At 40.0% G+C, this 23,262-nt stretch overlaps 1 protein-coding gene across 1 annotated transcript in view; it reads left to right on the forward strand.

The window, feature by feature from the left end:
• Positions 1-23,262, forward strand: part of LOC126297570 (Down syndrome cell adhesion molecule-like protein Dscam2) — a 647,360-nt gene that overhangs the window by 425,304 nt on the left and 198,794 nt on the right. Inside the window, exons 13-16 of the mRNA XM_049988565.1 lie at positions 6,105-6,250; positions 17,136-17,274; positions 17,576-17,695; positions 19,043-19,219. Coding sequence (XP_049844522.1) covers positions 6,105-6,250; positions 17,136-17,274; positions 17,576-17,695; positions 19,043-19,219 — 582 coding nt within the window. The remainder of the gene's footprint in view (positions 1-6,104; positions 6,251-17,135; positions 17,275-17,575; positions 17,696-19,042; positions 19,220-23,262) is intronic.

Raw genomic sequence — 23,262 nt, forward strand, 5'->3', positions numbered from 1 at the left:
GAACCCATGGTTATTTTGCAGTTCGGCCCCCTGGCAATGTCTCATACCAGACGATTGTAACCCAAATGTTTCTGAGGTAGAATAATTATGGTGTAGGTTTACGTGGAAACAGTGTTTGCAAGGCAATCGCCGACACAATGTAACCAAGGTGGAATAAGGGGAAACAGCTCACATTCGCCGAGGTAGACGAAAAATCGCCTTAAGGGGGGTAGGACGTCAAACGGGCGGACTTCGAGAAGGAGAGGCCCACAGGACATTTTAATTTGCACTGTCTATACTTTTACTAATAAATTCATAGAACTTTGTCAGCATGCCCACGAAGGATTCCAGGATTCACACTCATAGCAATGGAAGTTCAAAAACATGAAAAAAGAATATTTTTTAAAAGTTAAATTTCATGATTTTTTTCACTTACTGTTGGCTGCATTTGTTGCTACAGGTATACTTTCCTGCATAAGTAAGAGAGATTCCTCGATTAATTTTGCACAGCTTACCAAACCATACCTACAGGTGAATGAAACTCTAGAATTTATTTAATCTAGGAAAAAATGAATGGGCTGTTACATTTTAAACTTCGTATTTAGAGAAAACTCGAATTTTATAGTTAATTATCTAAATTTTTACCACAGTTTTTAACAGATTTGGGAAATCCTAGAGTTTCATACACCTGTAAGTATGGTTTGTATGCTGTGCAAATTTCATCAAAGAATCTATCTTATTTATGAAGAAAAATGTATATACAGCAACATATGCAGCCAATACTAAGTGAAAAAATGATGAAATTTTACGACTAAAAAAATTTGTTTTGTTATGTTTTGGACTTCCACTGCTGTGAGTGTGAATCCTGAATCCTCCCTGGTCATGCTGACAAAGTTTTATGAATTTATTAGTAAAAGTATAGACAGTGCAAATGAAAATGTCCTGTGGAGCTTCTCCTGCTCCAAGGCCGGCCGTTTCACGCCGTACGCCCCTTAAGAACCATCCACAGGTTGGCTGGCACACCGGACCTCGACACAAATCCACCGGGCGGATTCATGCTGGGGACTGGGACGCCTTCCTATTTGGGAAGCAGCACGTTAGACTGCACGGCTAGCCAGGCGGGCTAATATACAAGATAGGTGCAAATGATTTTAAAGTTTCTAGAAATATGAATTTCATGAAGGTTTTATGCAAGAGAAATATCGTTTTCTTCACACTACAAGGTCGTTAGCGCAATGGTGCAACAAATATAGTACAGCTGAGAGTTGCAGGAAGGCTGCAATAATTTAAAGAATTTTTGCTGCTGGGTACCCAAATTCAGTGAAAAATTAACCGCCATTTGAAATGCACATAGATGTAAGAAACTAAAATATAAAATGAAAATAGTAAGAATTCATCTAAAATTCCTTGTAGAAACGGTGATCTTATAAGGAGCACTGCACTTACATTAAAAGTCGAAGGATTTGCGCTGGGAAATAGTGTGTTTTTGGAGAGAAAAAACATTAGTTGTTTACTAGGAAAGTAGGGTATAGTGTAACTGTAGAGGTCTCTTGGGTCGTATCATATTAGTCGCTTGTACATACTACATTTGAAAGATGTTCATTGCCATTGTTATCGTGAGTGTAATTGTTATACACTTTCAAGTAACATTAATGTGACCGCCGCCTATGTTCGACGTCAGAGTGTAGTAACCACTCACAGACAGCAGGTGGTAGCACTAACAGTGCAGGGTATATGAATCGTTTCAGGGGGACAGTGCAGTCGTCGTCGTAATGCGGAAACAGAGCGATTTACCTGACGCCTGAAAAGGCATGATCATTAGATTAGATTAGATTGTATTAGATTAATACTTGTTCCATAGATCATGAATACAACACTTTGTAATGATGTGGAACGTGTCAGGTTAATAAAAGATGTCTGTACAAGATATTACATTACACAAATTGCATGACACTAATGTTTACGTTTTTTCCCCCTTTAATTTATATCTAAAAATTCAGCCAATGAGTAGAAGGAGTTGTCATCTAGAAATTCTTTTAATTTATTTTTAAATGTTAGTTGGCTATCTGTCAGGCTTTTGATGCTGTTTCGTAGGTTACCAAAGACTTTTGTGGCAGCATAATTTACCCCTTTCTGTGCCAAAGTCAGATTTAACCCTGCATAGTGAAGATCATCCTTTCTCCTGGTGTTGTAGCTATTTTTGAACTGGGTTGGATTATTAACAACTAATTTCATAAGTGAATATATATATATATATATATATATATATATATATATATATATATATATATATATACGGTGAGGTTACTGTGAGGATCCATAGATCCTTAAATAGACGTCTGCAGGATGCCCGAGGGTGGGCTCCGGCAATTATTCTGATTACACGTTTTTAAGCAATGTATAATTTTCTACTCAACGATGAATTACCCCAGAATATGATGCGATAAGAAAGCAATGAATGAAAGTAGGCATAGTAAGCTAATTTACTGAGATTCTTATCACCAAAATTTGCAATAACCATAATAGCATACAAAGCTGAACTCAGACGTTTCAGCAGACCATCAATGTGTTGCTTCCAGTTTAACCTCTCATCAATGGACACACCTAAAAATGTTGAAAATTCTACCTTAGCTACAGACTTCTCTTCAAAGTCTATATTTATTACTGGAGTTGTGCCATTTACTGTACAGAACTGTATATACTGTGTTTTATCAAAATTTAAAGAGAGTCCGTTTGCTGAGAACCACTTAATAATTTTTTGAAAAACATCATTTACAATTACATCACTTATTCCTTAGTTTATGGATGTTATTACTGTACTAGTATCATCAGCAAAAAGAACTAACTTTGCATCTTCATCAATGTGGAATGGTAAGTCATTAATATATATCAAGAACAGTAAAGGACCTAAGACCAAACCCTGTGGGACCCCGTAATTGATAAGCCCACCCCCCCCCCCCTCCAGTTTGAGGAATCAGCTGTTGTTTTAACATTACATAAACCACTTATTTCAACTTTCTGCATTCTTTCAGTTAAGTATGAATTAAACCATTTGTGCACTGCCCCACTCAAACCATAATGATTTAGCTCATCTAAAAGAATTCCATGATTTACACAATCAAAGGTCTTTGAGAGATCACAAAAAATACCTATGGGTGATGTCCGGTTATTCAGAGCATTTAATATTTGATCAGTGAAAGCGTATATAGCATTTTCTGTTGAAAAGCCATTCTGAAAACCAAACTAACATTTTGTTAGTACTTTATTTTTACAGATGTAGGAGGCTACTCTTGAATACATTACTTTCTAAAAAATTTTTGATAGAGCTGTCAGAAGAGAGATTGGGCGGTGGTTGTTGACATCCGACGTGTCCCCCTTTTTATGCAATGGTTTGACAATGGCATATTTCAGTCTATCGGGGAGAACACCCTGCTCCAAAGAGCTATTACATACGTGGCTGAGAATCCTACTTATCTGCGGAGAACAAGCTTTAACTACCTTGCTGGAAATGCCATCAATTCTATAAGAGCTTTTACTTTTCTGTGAGTTTATTATTTTACTGATTTCAGAGGGAGAGGTTAGTGGAATTACGGTTGTTTCAAACTGCACAAGTATGGCCTCTTCTATTAGTAGCCTTGCCTCTTCTAGTGAAGATCTAGATCCTATTTTCACCACAACATTTAAAAAATGATTATTGAAAATATTTTCAATTTCTGATTGTTTGTTAGTACACTAAAGTCTTCCTATGCTCTTGGCTTCCCTGTTTCCCTTTCAATAATATCCCAAATTGCTTTAATTTTATTAAATTGGGTTTTGGGCCAAGAGTTGGAGCATTTCTGAAACGGCTGTTATAAACTACTTGCATGCCGCCATGGTTAAAGTATACTGTGCATGCAAACATAGCGCTATCCGAAACTAATGCCGAGGCAAATGTGGTGCACCATGGCCCATAGACGTCAGGCTGAACAACAACTGTAAAGTTGTGTACGGGCGAATAGACGTGCCATTGTTGGGCAGCTGATCGACCAGATGAATAGATGAACCAAGGGGCTACCAAAAATGTCTCCTCAATGACCATTCAGTGAACGTTGTTGCGTATGGGCCCCCACAGCCGGCGCCTCGTTCAAGCACCCATGCTTACTGTTGTTCGTCGGCGAATAAGGCTGAAATTTGCACACCAGTACCGCAACTGGACGTCCACTGGCCTTTTCGCATGAATCACGTTTTATGCTGCATCGAACGTGAAACACTGAAAGCAAACATCCTGCATCCATGATCGGAAGGATCTGAGCTGTAGTAGGGAGCGTTACGGTCTTCGAAACGTCCCCTTGGTGAGCTTGTTATTCTAGAAGGATCAACAGAAGTATGCATCTGTCCCTGGGACCATGTCCGCCCGCCCTTACATGCAGTTGTTCTTCCTCAGCTTCATGGTATCTAACAGCAGGACAGTACAGTATGTTACACAGCTCCATAAACTGAGATCCCTGGGATTGATGTCATAGCTAACCAAAGAACGCAGAAAATTTCACGAAGCAATTCAACCAATGTAGGCAGATCAGAGCCCTCTCACTGGAGATGAATCATGTATGGAGCTCCCCAAGGCTCAATCTTAGGTATGCTAGTGTTCCTCATGTATGTAAACGATCTTCTATCTTCATCGCTCAAAAACGCGCTGCAAAAATAATATGTCGTGCTCACCCACGATCATCTTGTAGACTTTTATTTAAGGAGTTAGGTATACTGACTCCTGCTTCACGATATATTTATTCCTTCGTGATATTTGTTGTAAATAAGCTAGTGCAGTTCAGATGGAACGATGATGTAAATACTTGTAATTACAATGCAAGAAGAAACAATGACATTCATTGCTCCACATTAAGGTTATCTTTAGTAAAAAAAGGAATTCACAGTGGTGCAACCAAAACTGTTGATCAGTTCCCCAGTGATATCAAATGTCTGACAGCAAATAAAATTTGAAAACAAACGAAATATTTTCTCCTCGGCAACTCCTTCTATTCCATAGAGGAACTTCTATTATTGTAATGTGTAAAAGATGGTAGTTAGGAATTACTAACTCCCACCTATATGTCTTGTTTTTATGGAAAAAAGAAACACTCGTAAATGATAAGCATGTAGTCACATTTACAAAATAATTTGTGATGTGAATATAATGTGACTCGTTCCATTTAATTACGATTTATCATGCAAATGATCTATGGAACATGAACCTAACTAACCATTTATGTCTCATGGCAATCAAACATGGATGTTTAATGTGAAACTCATTTAAAAATAGTGGTTACTCAGAAGATAATTGTGAACTGCTTCTTGGAATTATTAGGTGACACAGGAAGACAAATAAATGGATTAGAGAGCAGTAGATGTTATTATGACCGTCATGAAAATGTTCTAGGGTTGGCCAGGACGGATGGTAGATTGACTAAAGAATTTCTTTATGGAAAAACGGATGTAACAAAAGACAGAAGATCGACTCTAGAGGAATCTCCTCTCCAGCTGCCAATTTTAGTTGCCGATCATTATGACGATGTAAATGTAGCTGCAATGAGCCTTCAAAAGGAAATATTTTATATTATCTTTTACTATAACTGTGGAAAGTATAATCAGCCAGTAGAAAGACAAAGTGCTAAACAAGGTACGCTCTTATACTTCTGGAAAAGAACATTTCTGATACAGAATATGTATACTCTTTCTCTCTTGGTGTCAGGAAAAAAAACCTGTTTTATTTCATTCTTGGAAGGAGGACAAGATTTTTATTTGCTCAACAATGTCGTAGTTCGTGATGTTGTAGAATATAACACTACATTCTTCTATGCTTCACAAATAACCCTCATCAGCATCATAGTCATCATCATCCACTTCGCAAGTTAGGCTTATCAAATTATCAGAGACTTTAGATTACTTTAACTGTTGCTGGACGTCGCATCTTCACCCTGAAAATTCAATAGAATGACAAGGACATCTTAGCGGATTATGTCTCATGGGAAAAAGCTTAGACCAGCGGTTCGTGTGTACTATGGTAGGTGATCCACCAATTAACATAACCTTGGACAGCAGTCTCAAGTGCAGCCAGCTGTATTTATTTGTCTAATGCCTTTTTCTTGCAGGACCACCTGTGGTTGCGCCATTCATCTTCCCAACCGATCTTCAGGAAGGGGCAAGAGCCCAGGTCAGCTGTGCCGTGTCTTCAGGTGATCTGCCCATAAGGTTCTCCTGGCTCAAGGACAATGCACCAATTCCAAAATCTCTGCAGGTACTCTCATTAAGTGTAGCATGCTTATCATTGGAGTGTGTATTTTAATCACTACATTGTTCTTCACTGTATTGTTGCATTTCATGCAGCTTCAGAAAAGAAATTATTGACTTCAATGACCTTTCCCTTCCCAAAAAAAAGTGTTTGCAGCTTGTGGATTTATTTTTATTGACGATCAAGTAAAGGTCTCTGTAAACTGCAGGCGCTTCACATGAATTTAATACTTACCCCCCCCCCCCCTTTCTCTCTCTCTCTCTCTCTCTCTCTCTCTCTCTCTCTCTCTCTCTCTCCCTCCCTCTGGGTGCGTGAGTGTGTGTGTGTTTGTGTGTCTGTTTGATAGAGAAAGAGAGAGATGATGTTGAACATAGTTAAGCAAAAACAATTGTATGGAAGGAAAAAGAAGTTGCTGGAGACAATCATGGAGATGGTCAGCACATTGCTATATTTTTCTTTAAGAAAGTGTACTCCAACCATGGAACTTATTTGTCCACATGATAGCGAGAGATTGCAACTGTGATACTTGCAAGATGTGAATAACTAAGTACTCCTAAGCAATGCATTCGTGAGCCTGTTTCTAACCGTCTTCTCCTGTGTAGGAAATGTGTAGCTGTACAGTGGGGCATTAAATAAGAATTCTGCAAGCATGAAAAATAACATTATTCAAACAATGCTTCAGAGAAGAGTAGTAGGTGGGGGTGGTGGGATCACTCATGAGAAAATTCCTGTGCTAGTGGTTGTTAGAGCTGCACCTTTTTTAGATTGAAGTCAGCTGATAGGTATTCCTGCATAAGGGAAGTCTCTCTAAGAAAGAAACCAATTTTGACAAAGTTTAGGTATCCAAAAATGAGGGAATTAGTATATTTCATCAAAATATACAAGGTATTAGAGATAAAGTTAGTGAACTCCTTATAGATGTTGACTCTGAAATTATTGGTATATCTGAACACTTCTTAAATAAGGAGATAATTCAGAGGCTTCCTTCACCAGGATACAGGTTGGCTGGCAGCTTTTCTAGGAGCTCTTTGCGGTGTGGGGGAGTAGCCATGTATGTGGAAAACGGTATCCTATTTGAGTGACTAGGTTTTTCAAAGAACTGCACTGAAAAAGTGTTTGAATGTTGTGCAGGTGTGGTTAAATGTAGTGGAGTTAAACTTCTAACTGTTGTTATTCATAGATCCCCAGACTCCGATTTCACAACATTTTTGCTAAAGCTAGAGGAGGTTCTTGGTTCACTTTATAGGAGACACAAAAAGTTAGTTATATGTGGTGACTTCAGTATTAATTGTATAAGTGATTGTGCAAGAAAAAGGATGCTGGTAGACCTCCTTAATTCACATAATTTTATGCAAACCGTATTCTTTCCAACGAGAGTGCAAGGGAACAGTAGAAGAACCGTAGACAACATTTTTGGTCATTCCTCATCACTAGAAGGGCATTCTGTTAGCAAAAAGGTGAATGGCCTTTCAGATCATGATGCACAAGTTTTTACTCTAAAAGATTTTTGTGCTGCAACACGTGTTAAATATAGTTATCAACTTTTTAGGAAAGCTGATCCAGTTGCTGTAGAGACCTTTGTAAACCTTATCAAGGAACAAGAGTGGCAAGATGTTTATAGTGCTGATACAGTAGACGATAAATATAATGCTTTTTTCAAGACTTTTCTCGTGCTCTTTGAAAGTTGCTTTCCGTTAGAACGTTCAAAACAGGGTACTAGCACAAACAGGCAGCCTGGGTGGCTGACTAGAGGGATAAGAATATCCTGTAGTGGCAATTATATCAAAACTTTAGAAACAGTCAAAATCTAAATGCAGCAGCCCATTACAAACAGTATTGTAAGGTGCTTTAAAAATTTATGAGGAAGGCAAAAAGTATGTGGTATGCAGATAGAATAGCTAAGTCTCAGGATAAAATTAAAACCATATGGCCAGTCGTAAAGAAAGTGGATGGTCGGCAGAGACAGGTCGAGGATATAGAATCAGTGCATAGGGGGAATGTCCGTGTTACTGATAAGTCACATATATGTACAGTATTTAATAGTCAGTTTCTGAATATAGCAGGTGAACTAAATAGAAACCTAGTCCCAACAGGGAATCATATAGCGCTTTTAGAAAAAAGAGTTCTGAGACTGTTACCTGAAATGCTCCTCCATGATACTGACAAGAGGGAGATTGAGTTAATAATTAAATCACTAAATACCAAGAACTCTCCTGGATATGACGGGGTACTAGCACAATACTGAAGTATTGTGCTATGTATGTTAGCCCAGTACTTAGCCAAATCCTTAACTTTTCCGTTAGGAGTGGCCGGTTTCCTGACCGATTAAAGTACTCGGTAGTGAAGCCACTTTATAAAAAGGGAGACAGGGATAATATTGACAATTATAGACCTATTTCTGTGCCATCGGTGTTTGCTAAAGTTATCGATAAGGTTGTATATACAAGGTTACTGGAGCATTTAAATTCACATAATTTGCTGTCAGATGTACAGTTTGGTTTTAGAAATGGTTTTAACAACTGAAAATGCTATATTCTCGTTTCTCTGTGAGTTTTTGGACGGATTAAATAAAAGGTTGCGAAATCTAGGAGTTTTCTTTGATTTAACGAAGGCTTTTGACTGTGTTGACCACAAAATATTACTGCAGATATTGGACCATATGGAGTAAGGGGAGTAGCTTACAATTGGTTCGCCTCTTACTTTAATAACAGAAAGCAGAAGGTAATTCTCCGCAATGTTGAGAGTGGTAGTGATGTTCACTCCCAATGGGTCATTGTTAAGTGGGGCGTTCCCCAAGGGTCGGTGCTGGGGCCACTGCTATTTCTTATTTATATAAATGATATGCCTTCTAGTATTGCAGGTGATTCAAAAATGTTTCTGTTTGATGATGACACCAGCTTTGTAGTGACGGATCTTGTGTGTAATATTGAAACATTACCAAATTATGTAGTTCATGAAATAAGTTCGTCGCTTGTAGAAAGTAATTTGATCCTAAATCACAGTAAGACTCAGTTTTTACAGTATCTAAGTCACAATTCAACAAGAACCGATATTTTGATCAGACAGAATGGGCATATTATAAGCGAGCAAAACAGGTCAAGTTCCTAGGCGTTCGGATAGATAGTAAGGTGTTGTGGAAAGTCAATGTTCAGGATCTTGTTCAGAAACTAAATGCTGCTTTATTTACCATTAGAACAGTATCTGAAATAAGTGACAGTTCAACACGAAAAGTAATCTATATTTTCATACACTTCTGTCATATGGTATTATTTTTTGGGGTAATTCTTCTGATTCAAAAAGGGTATTTTTGGCTCAAAAACGGGCTGTTCGAGCTATATGTGGTGTAAATTCAAGAACCTCTTGTCGACCCATATTCATTAGTCTAGGAAATCTGACATTGCCCTCACAGTATATATTTTCTTTAATGTCGTTTGTTGTTAGCAATATTAGCTTATTCCAAAGAGTTAGCAGCTTTCACTCAGTTAATACTAGGCAGAAATCAAATCTGCATGTGGAATGCACTTCCTTGACTCTTGTGCAGAAAGTAGTGCACTATTCTGCAGCATCCATTTTCAATAAGCTACCACAAGGACTCAAAAATCTTAGCAGTAGCCCCAATACTTTTAAGTGTAAACTGAAGAGTTTCCTCATACCTCACTCCTTATATTCTGTCGAGGAGCTCCTGGAAGAGCTGAAAAATTAAGCAAATTCCCGTGTTACGTCGTTGATTTTCTTTATTTAAACTTATGAATTGGCGCCTGAATACGTTTCTTATATTTCATTTTATCTGTTTCTTCTATCGTGTTATAATTTCATGTACTGACTCGTTCCATGACCATGGAGACTTCTCCTTAATTTCGTCCCACGGAACAATAAATAAATAAATAAATAACATGCAAACAGAAGTCACCCACTGCAAGATACAACATGAATTCTGTAACTGTCCGCTCTGTGTTCATGCTTACGGAATGCATTGCACTGTGCCTGCAACTTGCCCTTGAGCAGGAGACTATTTACAATAACTTGAATATATGTCTGTTGTTCAGTTAATTATTCTATTGCAACCATAATTTTCCGTTTAATTACTGCTCTGGAGCTGAAATTACACTCTACTCGAATAATACCTATAACAAAAATACACTGACTAACGTTCACTTAAGCGTTACAACTTCTACGGCGCAGCTCTTTCTTTTAAACACAGCTGCGCTCATAGAATACTGATACGTGTGTCTACTCGCTTGAGATTTTTAACGGTGACTGACATTTCCAAATGTTTTTAGTCTTAGTATATACAACATATTTAATTGCAATTAACGCAGGCATTCCCGCTACTCAGATGTGAACATTTTAATTAATTTTGGCGATTCAACGACATTTCATAATTAAGGTAAAAAGATATTAACTCACGATCGTTAATTCGTGTATTGTAAACAGTCACATTGCCAGTTTTGGCATGATACCACCGTCGATAGACATGGAATATTCACAAAAATGTTTGGTCAAATGCTATAGGAAATAATTGTTTTTCATGAAACTTTTTTGTGAATATTGCACATATCTCGTGGAAATAGGTGCCAAAGCCGGTTAGCCGGTTATGTGATCTTTTTTGTAATTGTCATGGCTTGATAAAAAACACTTAAGGTGAAAGGGCTCACCTAATATCCTAATGACATAATGTAAATCTCGATATTCATTTCATTGAATAATTGCACCACCATCTTGTAACCAGTAATATATTTTCAAACAAATGGAGCGCGATTTTTGCAGTCATTTCATCACAGATGACAAGAAACTGAGCAAAAAAATAAAGATATTTTAACTAAAAAAGAAAATGGTTTCATTTGAGAAAATGAACATATTAAAGATACTACAAAATCCATGCACTATATTTCAGAGCTGTTTCAGATGAAAATTGGTGTTGACCTTACTCCTCTCCTTTTCCGTTGTAGGAATATTTTTAAAAATTTTCTAACTATTAAACTGTTCTATAAAAACTCGTTGATAGCCGAATTAGCTAATGGTGGATCGTCTATTATAGAATACTGTAATAAATGGGCTATTAACAGCTAATAAGGCTACCAAAAAAAATTAAAAACTTTTAACTGGCTTTAGAGAAATTTTAAAACATTTCTATCTTTTATCTAAGCCGTGAATGTCCAAACCGCAAAATCATACTTTTCAATTGTATTTCGGATAAAGCTTATCACGTCACTAAAGACAGATCTACTGCTGCTCGAAACATTTCAGGACGGATGTTGGCTACCACCCGTACTATGCCCCGTTGATTAACCTTGACCTTCAGGTAACCTGACAGCCAGAAATCACACGAGTTTAAATCTGGTGATATACATCTATTGCCACATGAATACTCTACAGTCCACAATTAAGTGCCTGGCAGAGAGTTCATCAAATCACGTTGAGGCTATTCCTCTATTGTTCCACCCTAGAAGAGCGAGTGACAAAAACAAACACTTAAATCTTTCAGTGCACATTTGATTTCTCATATTTTATTACGATGATAATTCCTCCCTATGTAAGTGGGCACCAAAAAAATATTTTCACGCTCTTAGGAGAAAGCCAGTAACCGAAATTTTATGATAAAATCCTGCCCAACGAAAAACGCCTTGGTTTTAATGAGCGCCACCCCGATTAACGTATCATATCCGTTGCGCTTACTCCCCTGCCTCACAATAGTGCAAAATGATCTGCGTTTCTTCGCATTGTTTCAGTGTCCTCCGTTAGTCATATCTGATGCGGATACAACATCGCTTAGCAATACTCTGGAACAGGACGTGTAAGCGTAGTGTAGGCAGTCCTTTTAGTAAACCTGTTAACGTTTTCTTAGTGTTCTGCCAATTAATCTTAGTTTTTGGTTTGCTTCAACCACAACATTATCTATGAGACCGTTTCAACTTAATTTATTCGTAATTGTAACCCATAAGTATTCAGTTGAATTTACAACTTTTAGATTTGTGTAATTTATCGCGTAACCAAAATTCAGAGGATTCGTTTTGGTTCAAAATGGTTCAAATTGCTCTGAGCACTATGGGACTTAACTTCTAAGGTCATCAGCCCCCAGAACTTAGAACTACTTAAACCTAACTAACCTAAGGACATCACACACATCCACGCGCGAGGCAGGATTTGAACTTGCGATCATAGCAGCAGCGTCATTCCAGACTGAAGCGCCTAGAACCGCTCGGCCACAGCGGCCGGCATTTGTTTTAGTATTCATGTGGATGACTTCGCACTTTTCATTATTTTTAGTCAATTGCAACTGTTTGAACCATATAGATATATTGTCTACATCATTTTGTAGTTATTTTCGATCATCTGATGACATTACAAGACGTTAAATGACAGTATCATTTGCAAACAACCTACGACTCTACTCAGATTGTCTCGTAAATCGTTTATGTAGATCCGGAACAGCCGAGGGTCTATAACACTTCCTTGGGGAACGCCAGATATTACTTCTGTTTTATTAAATGACTTTCCGTCATTTACTACGAACTGTGACCTTTCTGACAGGAAATCACAAATCCAGTTGCACGTATGAGACGATAGTCCATAGACACGCAATATGGGTGGCAGTCCCTGTGAAGTACGGTGTCGAGAGCCTTCCGAAAATCTAAAAATATGGATTCAATTTGACGTTCCCTGTCAACAGCATTCATTACTTAGTTAGAATAAACAGTTAGTTTTGTTTCACAAGAACGATATTTTCTGAATACGTTTGGCCGTTTGCCAAAAAACCTTTTTCTTCGATGTAACGCATTACGTTCGTGCACAATATATGTTCCAAAATCCTACTGCAAATTGACGTTCGCGATATGGGTCTGTAATTCAGTGCATTACTCCTATTTCCATTCTTGCGTGCTCGTGTGACTTGTACAATTTTCAATTCTTTACGTAGGGATCTTTCACGAGCGATCGGTTGTGTATATTGCTAAATATGAAGCTATTGTATCAGCATAATCTGAGAGGACTCTTACTGGTATACAATCAGGGCCGGGGGCCTTGCCTTTATCAAGTGATTTAAGCTGATTTGCTTTGATCTTGGTGGCCATGTAGTTTGGAACCATTGGACAATGATTTGGTTTTCTCCAAATGTGTTACGGAATAAGCGAATGGCCTTGCAGTCAGTGAGAGCTGGAGCTCCATTGCGCATCAGATAAGTCCAAAGCACCTCTATCCCGTAGAGTAGGGCTCACATGTTGGCGAACCAGGTCACAGTAATGTGTGCTGATCGCACTGTATGCCCTTGGTCCTCGCTGACCGAGTTTCTCTCTACGCCACCGTGTCAGCAACGGCGCCTAAAGGCAAATCATTGCACCAACACTATTAACAAGTAAATCCTGCAGTGCCTGTCTGGACATCATTTTGATAAAGTTTAGTACCCGTATAGTAAATAGTTTTCCATCTACATTGTCTCAAGGAGCGACAGTTTAATTATAACCACCCTTTAGAACAAATTATCCAGATCTGTAAGGAAGCAGATGTACGAGAGATGAGAGATATGATACCGCGAGAAGAATGTGACAAATCACTGAGAGACTTAAGTTGAAACAAGGCATCTGAAGTGGACAACATTCGATGGGTGTACTGGGTTCCTTGGCAGAATAAACTGTGATAAATATGCAAGATACAATTCCCCTTAGACTTCAAGAAGACTGCAACAATTCCAGAATGAAATAAAGATGATGTTTCCAGAATGAGATTTTCACTCAGCAGCGGAGTGTGCGCTAATATGAAACTTCCTGGCAGATTAAAACTGAGATTTTCACTCTGCAGCGGAGTGTGCGCTGATATGAAACTTCTTGGCAGATTAAAACAGAGTGAAAATCTCATTCTGGAAACATCCCCCAGGCTGTGGCTATGCCATGTCTCCGCTATATCCTTTCTTTCAGGAGTGCTAGTTCTGCAAGGTTCGCAGGAGAGCTTCTGTAAAGTTTGGAAGGTAGGAGACGAGATGCTGGCAGAAGTAAAGCTGTGAGTACCGGCCGTGAGTCGTGCTTCGGTAGCTCAGATGGTAGAGCACTTGCCCGCGAAAGGCAAATGCCCCGAATTCGAGTCTCGGTCGGCCACACAGTTTTAATCTGCCAGGAAGTTTTGTACCACTGTAGTAGGCATGGGCTTCGTGTTTATCTTGGCCACAATAATGCGTTCACTATGCTGTTTGTAGTAGTTTACCCGCATTCCTATCTTTTTATTCTTTATTGAACCTACACCTGCATTACCCCTATTTGATTTTGTATTTATAACCCTGTATTTAACTGACCAAAAGTCTTGTTGCTCCTGCCACCGAACTTCGCTAATTCCCACTATATCTAACTTTAACCTATCCATTTTGCTTTTTAAATTTTCTAACCTACCTGCCCGATTAAGCGATCTGACATTCCACGCTCCGATCCGTAGAACGCCAGTTTTCTTTCTCCTGATAACGACATCCTCCTGAGTAGTCCCCGCCCGGAGATCCGAATGGGGGACTATTTTACCTCCGGAATATTTTACCCAAGAGGACGCCATCATCATTTAACCATACAGTAAAGCTGCATGCCCTCAGGAAAAATTACATCTGTAGTTTCCCCTTGCTTTCAGCCGTTCCCAGTGCCAGAACAGCAAGGCCGTTTTGGTTAGTGTTACAAGGCCAGATCAGTCAATCATCCAGACTGTTGCCCCTGCAACTACTGAAAAGGCTGCTGCCCCTCTTCAGGAACCACACGTTTGCCTGGCCTCTCAACAGATACCCCTCCGTTGTGATTGCACCTACGGTACAGCTATCTGTATCGCTGAGGCACACAAGCCTCCCCACCAACGGCAAGGTCCATGGTTCACGGTTCATAGGGGGGGGGGGGGGGGGGAGGGGGAGTTCACTTGCTTCGTTCTCTTATGTCTCGTTTATCGTTTCCATTTGACTTACCCTTATAGATTTCAAGCGTAAGCTTATTTATTTCAGCGATTATTTCTCTACTGTCAGAGAAACGTTGACGCGAAGGTCGAGAAACAGTCATCATGCATTACTTTACTAATTCAGCATCAGTGAAAAGCTCGATATTTTGTCCTGCAATATTACATGCCTCGTACGATGCCTCGATGCCTCATTTTGCCCAATTGCGACTGATGATGAGCAATTTTTTCCTGTCTTTCACTTGACTCTAAAGGAAAAACTACTGTAAATGAACCATGCTTATTAGTATAGTGGCAAATTGTAACTTTTCATTTGCGGCACATTAAGTTGTACCTTCTTTGTGCCCTATCATAAAACAAAATTCTTAAATGTATATTTCTTGGAAACTTCTATTTTCTTCTCTTCTCGTTGTGATAGTAACTATTTTTGACAGCATAACAGACATTAATTATTCTATTGAAGATAGTCGCAACATGGACGAGTACAAATACACATACAAAGCAAAGAACGCTCAGGAGTAAGGAGGATTAGTTCGCGATTGACGACAAAGCTGAAGGGGAGGAGAGGCAGCACGGGCGCACAGATGGTGTGCCCCCATTCTTGGCGTTTTCTTCGCGCTCTTCTCCTAGGCCATCCAAGACGACTCAGACGAAGTTTATAGTTGGGTAACGAGTAACACCTTCCTATTGACGCAGAAAATTGTAAGTTAATGCAGATGAGCAGAGAAAACCACCCCGTAATGTTTGAATACAGCATCAGTAGTGTGCCAGGGTGATGAACGAAATGAGTCATCATTTTCTTTTTGAATAAGCATTTTAAAGGGCAACGCAATAGCAAGAAAACAGGTCCAATAAGTTCGTAACTGGAAATTTTCATCCACACTGTAATCCTCGGAGAATGATGTTGTCATTCATGAAGCAGTTACGCCGAAATTTTGTTTGTTAACTACACAGTCCTAATGAAAATGTGCCTTCACTGAAAAATCAAACATTGTTGAGTGTTTGTTCTTTATCCTCCACCCAGCGGGCAAACAGTGGTCTCTGCCGCTTGTGTTCTGTACTGAGCTTCTAATCAAAGGTCATCCGGGGGGATCACTTTCAAGAATCCGTTGAACGGAGCGTCTGGATATGCCTAGTTGCACTGCTGCCTTTCTGTGTGGTTTGTCGGGGCTTCTCTGTAGCGCAACTCGGACCGCTTCAACATTCTTCCGGCGAACAAACAGACTTCGGAAGAGCCGATTCGCTTCCAGTATTGATCCTTCCCCTATAAAATGATCATACAGCCTGTGAATGGTTCTGTTGCAAAAGGCCCAAGGCGTGTTAAACTGCTGTCGAAACCGCCTCTGAGTCGCAACAGGACTTTTCGTTTGGTGAAAAAGTAAAACAGCTGCCTATCGCTGCTGCATTGTTAGTTGTCCACTGTCGGCCATGTGTTAACAATAGTCTCGTAGCGACCGTATGGTGAATTACGCGTCATTTCGTCACTCATTTGTTTCTCCAAGCTCTAGTGCTATTGCTGTTAAGATGCTCAACGGGATATTGGTGCGACATAAACTATGTGCAAAACAAAAGGTGAAACATTTCGTGCGCCACCCTGTATCTAGGCGTAATATTGCAAAGTGATATGAAATGGAACGAACAGATAACCATGGTCGACTTTGGTTTATTGGAAGAATAATCTGAGCACTATGGGACTTAACTTCCGAGGTCATCAGTCCCTCTTAAGAAGGTCTTAACGTTTGTGATCGCTTTTAGGTTCGCCTGTTGGTTGCTAGATGCGTATCATAACACTCGTAAAATGCGGCTGAAAACCGCAGGCCACTTGACTACTTGGTTCGGGCCGCAGTTGGACGACCACCGTGTTACAAGCGATCAACTCGAATCTAATAGTAAATACAACTAAGGACATGGGTCACAGTAAATCCGTGTCCTTTTTTTGTTATGCATTTCAAATATAAACATTGCTCTTTGTTTTTCTCAGGTTATTGAAAAAGAAGGAGGTGACTTCTTCAGCCTGCTAGTGTTTAACAAGGTCACTTCACAACACAGCGGTGTGTACACCTGTCTCGCTTCCAACACGGCTGCTACAGTCAACCAGTCAGCACAGCTCCAGGTTAACGGTAAGACATTCCTCGTGCCTTCCAGGCAAAAAAAGCAACTAGTTATAAAAATTTGTACTTTAAGCCTCAGTTCTCCTGAATCCATGGATAAAAATATGTGTCTTCGTTTACAGTTTATTTGGCTATTTTCAACTACACTGTGAAATATGCTGACAACACAAAATTTGTACCATAAGCGTAAAATATTTCACTTTAAAAAATTACCAAGGAGAAATGTTGTTCTTTCTGTTTCAATGCATCCTCTAATTACTACAGCTAGAAAAACAATAACTTTTAGTAACGCTTCTGTCTTCTCTTTTAGTTGCGCCACAGTGGTTAAAAGAACCTCAGGATACATCTACGCTGGAGGGCAATTCCCTATCCGTTCACTGCCAGGCACACGGATTTCCTCAGCCAACTATCTCCTGGTTCCGTGGCATAGGTGAGCAAATGTTGTAACACTACTATGACACAAAAGAAGGAAGGTCGCACACATAAGTAAGAAATTAAGTCATAAAGTAGGCGATATCATTTTTCAATACAACTTCTGCAAATTAACTGTGAGTTAGTGAATAATAGCAGGATTTTCATAATATCTGTGGTACATACTAATAAGGTAAGTTGTTTTGTATGTTAGTAAAGTCTTGCCCTGTCAGAATAGGCCTAAGATTTGGAAAACGAGCACTTTTCTTGGAAACCGAACGAGGAACGTAGTGATATGAAAAATGTTGTCAAATAAAAATTCTAATTTGTTCGGAATGAAAAGTATTTTTTTTAAACTACAAAAATTGTTGTGGAGGACCTGCATTGACATAAAAATATTTTTACAGCAATGAAACACATAAACGCATTTGGCGGCGTGTCTCTGGTGTCAGAGTTCTGCATATACTTCTGAAATTTCCAGCAGGTCGTCTAGACTCGTTGTAACAATAGGTTGCCTCAAAATGTTGAATCTACGAGGGTTGCCCAGAAAGTAATGCACCGCATTTTTTTTTTCAGCAGCCGAAAACAATGCTACGAATGCGAAACGTTACGTATGTATTATTTGAAGTCACCTGAGTGAGCGCGCAAAGTTTCCGTCACTTTCGACAGATAGTGTAGCATCAGACAGTATCAAACAGACGTCTGCAGGTGATGTATGTTACAAACAACGTGCCGTCACTGAATTTCTCACTGCAGAGAAAGAAACTATGGGTAATATTCACAAACGCTTGTGCAAAGTCTATGGACAATCTGCTGTCGACAAGTACAGTTAGTCGCTGGGCACGGAGGGTGACGTTATTAGAAGGCGGTTCGGCGGAGCTCCACGATTTGCAACGGTCCAGCTGTCACACCTGACACGCTGTAGTGAGCTAATGTTGTCATTCGCGATGACAGACGCATTACAACTCAGCAATGGTGTTGCAACTGAGAATCAGCAAAGGAAGTTCATACAGTGACACAATGGCTCCGCCACCAGAACAAGGATTGGTACCGACAAGGCATACACGCCCTTGTTTCGCGCTGATGGAAGGCCATAGAACAGGATGGAGATTACTTGGAAAAATAGGGTGTAGAGATAAAACTCCATTCTTTCGTGGTTATAATTCTCATTATGTTCAATAAAGAATTGTTTAGAAAAAAATTCGGTGCATTACTTTCTGGGCAAGCTTCGTATTCCAAATGTTCTCAACTTATTATTTAGCCCACATCAAATTAAATGTGAAACGTACTTGTTAATTTTCCTTTTTTAACAAAAATAAATGCACAAATGCAAGTATTAGGGACCTCCGTTTCCATTTTCTTCTAGGTGGAAAAGCGACCGATTTCCAGCCACTGGTCCACACTCCACCACACGTTAAACTGTGGGAAAATGGAACGTTGTCAATACAAGCGGCGTCCTCGGAGGATGAGGGATTCTACCTTTGTCGTGCTGACAACGGGATTGGTGACGGCGTCAGCAAGAATGTACAGGTTTCAATCAACGGTAAGAGAATTTTGCTAAGCGACATTTTCTTGTACAAATCTGTTTGATTTTCACGTTTATATTTGTACAGCACACTTCCCAATTTGTCTGTACAAAAGCTGGAGACACAAATCATGTTCCCAGAAAGGAGCCGGGTGTTACTTTGAAACAGATCATGTGAATGATACACCTGTTGTAGTTTTATCAACGAAGGACGCCGCAAGCTGTAGTATTCAGTAGGCAATAAACATGTTATTTAAAGTCGATAATATTAAGGGAAAAAAGAAAAAATGTGATCATTTACGTCGTGTATAGTAGTATCGAAATCAAATCAAATGCAGTAATGAATCTGTTGTGGTTGGCAGGAGAGCCAACACTGTGTTACTAGAGGAGGCCGAAAGGCACGCGTTTTAGCTCACGCAGGCTGGCGTGGACCAGGAAATTAGAATTTAGAAACAACGGACGAAGCTGGTGGAATACTTAATTTTAATCCATTAATGACGAACGTAGCTCTTGACATTACATGATTCACAATATCAATAGTAACTGATAATGGCGCCTTACTAGGTCATAACAAATAACGTAGCTGAAGGCTATGCTAACTATCGTCTCGGCAAATGAGAGCGTATTTGCTCAGTGAACCATCGCTAGCAAAGTCCGCTGTAGAACTGGGGCGAGTGCCCAGTCTCTCTAGACCTGCCGTGTGCCGGCGCTCGGTCTGCAATCACTGATAGTGGCGACACGCGGGTCCGACGTATACTACCGGACTGCGGCCGATTTAAAGGCTACCACCTAGCAAGTGTGGTGTCTGGTGGTGACACCACAGAATCATTGGGTTGAGTTGCAACGAACATTTATGAAATAGGAGAAATCGACCTAAAATGACAAGTACCCTAAAATGACGTCATCGTTCGACAGCAGGGTTAATCAGAAGAAGTTTGTATGCTATTTCCTTGATGTTCTTGAACAGAGTGGCCAACCTGTAAATGCAAAAACATCGTACCAGTCTCTCAAAATAATAGATTTCAAGTAATGATTACCGTACATCATACAGGAAAGTTAAAGCAAGCGCACAAATTAACTAGTAACAGTAATAATAATAATAATGGGAAAAATTTTATACTTTAGATCGCTAAATAATTGGGTTAAGTTGGTAGAAGTAGTAGTAGTAGTAGCGGGTGTCGTAATAATGCAAGGGGATGGGGGGGGGGGGAGCCCACTGCGTGCGCAGAACACATTTTTCACCGTTCTGCGCATTACGTCATCGTCGAGAAACTGCTCAGTTCGCGTGCGCCCGTAGATGTTGAAGTGAGTAAGTTTTGTGCTCTTTTTTTTTTTCCTTCATCAGTCTACTGACTGGTTTGATGCGGCCCGCCACGAATTTATTTCCTGTGCTAACCTCTTCATCTCAGAGTAGCACTTGCAACCTACGTCCTCAATTATTTGCTTGACATATTCCAATCTCTGTCTTCCTCTACAGTTTTTGCCCTCTACTGCTCCCTCTAGTACCATGGAAGCCATTCCCTCATGTCTTAGCAGATGTCCTATCATCCTGTCCCTTCTCCTTATCAGTGTTTTCCACATATTCCTTTCCTCTCCGATTCTGCATAGAACATCCTCATTCCATACCTTATCAGTCCACCTAATTTTCAACATTCGTCTATAGCACCACATCTCAAATGCTTCGGTTCTCTTCTGTTCCGGTTTTCCCACAGTCCATGTTTCACTACCATACAATGCTGTACTCCAGACGTACATCCTCAGAAATTTCTTCCTCAAATTAAGGCCGATACTTGATATTAGTAGACTTCTCTTGGCCAGAAATGCCTTTTTTTGCCATAGCGAGTCTGCTTTTGATGTCCTCCTTGCTCCGTCGTCATTGGTTATTTTACTGCCTAGGTAGCAGAATTCCTTAACTTCATTGACTTCGTGACCATCAATCCTGATGTTAAGTTTCTCGCTGTTCTCATTTCTACTACTTCTCATTACCTTCGTCTTTCTCCGATTTACTGTCAAACCATACTGTGTACTCATTAGACTGTTCATTCCGTTCAGCAGATCATTTAATTCTTCTTCACTTTCACTCAGGATAGCAATGTCATCAGCGAATCGTATCATTGATATCCTTTCACCTTGTATTTTAATTCCACTCCTGAACCTTTCTTTTATTTCCATCATTGCTTCCTCAATGTAGGGGCGAAAGGCTACAGCCTTGTCTTACTCCCTTCTTAATATGAGCACCCGTTGCACTCTTAATGTTACCACCGTTGCTTTTAATGTCACCAAAGGTTATTTTGACTTTCCTGTATGCTGAGTCTGTCCTTCCGACAATCATATCTTTTTCGATGTCTTCACATTTTTTCTGCAGCCATTTCGTCTTAGCTTCCCTGCACTTCCTAGTTATTTCGTTCCTCAGCGACTTGTATTTCTGTATTCCTGATTTCCCCGGAACATGTTTGTACTTCCTCCTTTCATCAATCAAGTGAAGTATTTCTTCTGTTACCCATGGTTTCTTCGCAGCTACCTTCTTTGTACCTATGTTTTCCTTCCCAACTTCTGTGATGGCCCTTTTTAGAGATGTCCATTCCTCTTCAACTGTGCTGCCTACTGCGCTATTCCTTATTGCTGTATCTATAGCGTTAGAGAACTTCAAACGTATCTCTTCATTCCTTAGAACTTCCGTATCCCACTTCTTTGCGTATTGATTCTTCCTGACTAATGTCTTGAACTTCAGCCTACTCTTCATCACTACTATATTGTGATCTGAGTCTATATCTGCTCCTGGGTACGCCTTACAATCCAGTATCTGATTTCGGAATCTCTGTCTGACCATGATGTAATCTAATTGAAATCTTCCAGTATCTCCCGGCCTTTTTCAAGTATACCTCCTCCTCTTGTGATTCTTGTACAGGGTATTCGCTATTACTAGCTGAAACTTGTTACAGAACTCAATTAGTCTTTCTCCTCTTTCATTCCTTGTCCCAAGCCCATATTCTCCTGTAACGTTTTCTTCTACTCCTTCCCCTACAACTGCATTCCAGTAGCCCATGACTATTAGATTTTCGTCCCCCTTCACATAATGTATTACCCTTTCAATATCCTCATACACTTTCTCTATCTGTTCATCTTCAGCTTGCGACGTCGGCATGTATACCTGAACTATCGTTGTCGGCGTTGGTCTGCTGTCGATTCTGATTAGAACAACCCGGTCACTGAACTGTTCACAGTAACACACCCTCTGCCCTACCTTCCTACTCATAACGAATCCTACACCTGTTATACCATTTTCTGCTGCTGTTGATATTACCCGATACTCATCTGACCAGAAATCCTTGTCTTCCTTCCACTTCACTTCACTGACCCCTACTATATCTACGTAGATTGAGCCTTTGCATTTCCCTTTTCAGATTTTCAAGTTTCCCTACTACGTTCAAGGTTCTGACATTCCATGCCCCGACTCGTAGAACATTATCCTTTCGTTGATTATTCAATCTTTTTCTCATGTTAACCTCCCCCTTGGCAGTCCCCTCCCGGAGATCCGAATGGGGGACTATTCCGGAATCTTTTGCCAATGGAGAGATCATCATGACACTTCTTCAACTACAGGCCACATGTCCTGTGGATACAGGTTATGTGTCTGTAATGCAATGGTTTCCATTGCCTTCTGCATCCTCATGTCGTTGATCATTGCTGATTCTTCCGCGTACGACAAGAGAGTGCCCTGAACATCTATCCGCTCCTCCGCCCTCTTTGACAAGGCCGCTGATGCTGATTATTTATCAAAATTTGGGCAGTGGCGGGGATCGAACCCAACGTTTTGATTATGAATCAAAGACGCTACCCCTTTTTTAAATCTCATTTTGATCGTTTTGGTTCGTTGTATTTGCTCGGTGCGGACGTCGCGAGACATCCGTTTATGTTCGTTGTTGCTCGATCAACTCAGTTTTTTATTACAGAGGGCAGCTAACCCTCTGACCGAACACGCTGAGCTTCCGTGCCGGCTTAAATGTACATCTGTGCGTGGCCATTTTAACCATGAAGCGGCTGCAGCCGAGTGGTGGCGT

Source organism: Schistocerca gregaria, chromosome 1 (genome assembly GCF_023897955.1).
Source record: "Schistocerca gregaria isolate iqSchGreg1 chromosome 1, iqSchGreg1.2, whole genome shotgun sequence".
NCBI lineage: Eukaryota > Metazoa > Arthropoda > Insecta > Orthoptera > Acrididae > Schistocerca > Schistocerca gregaria.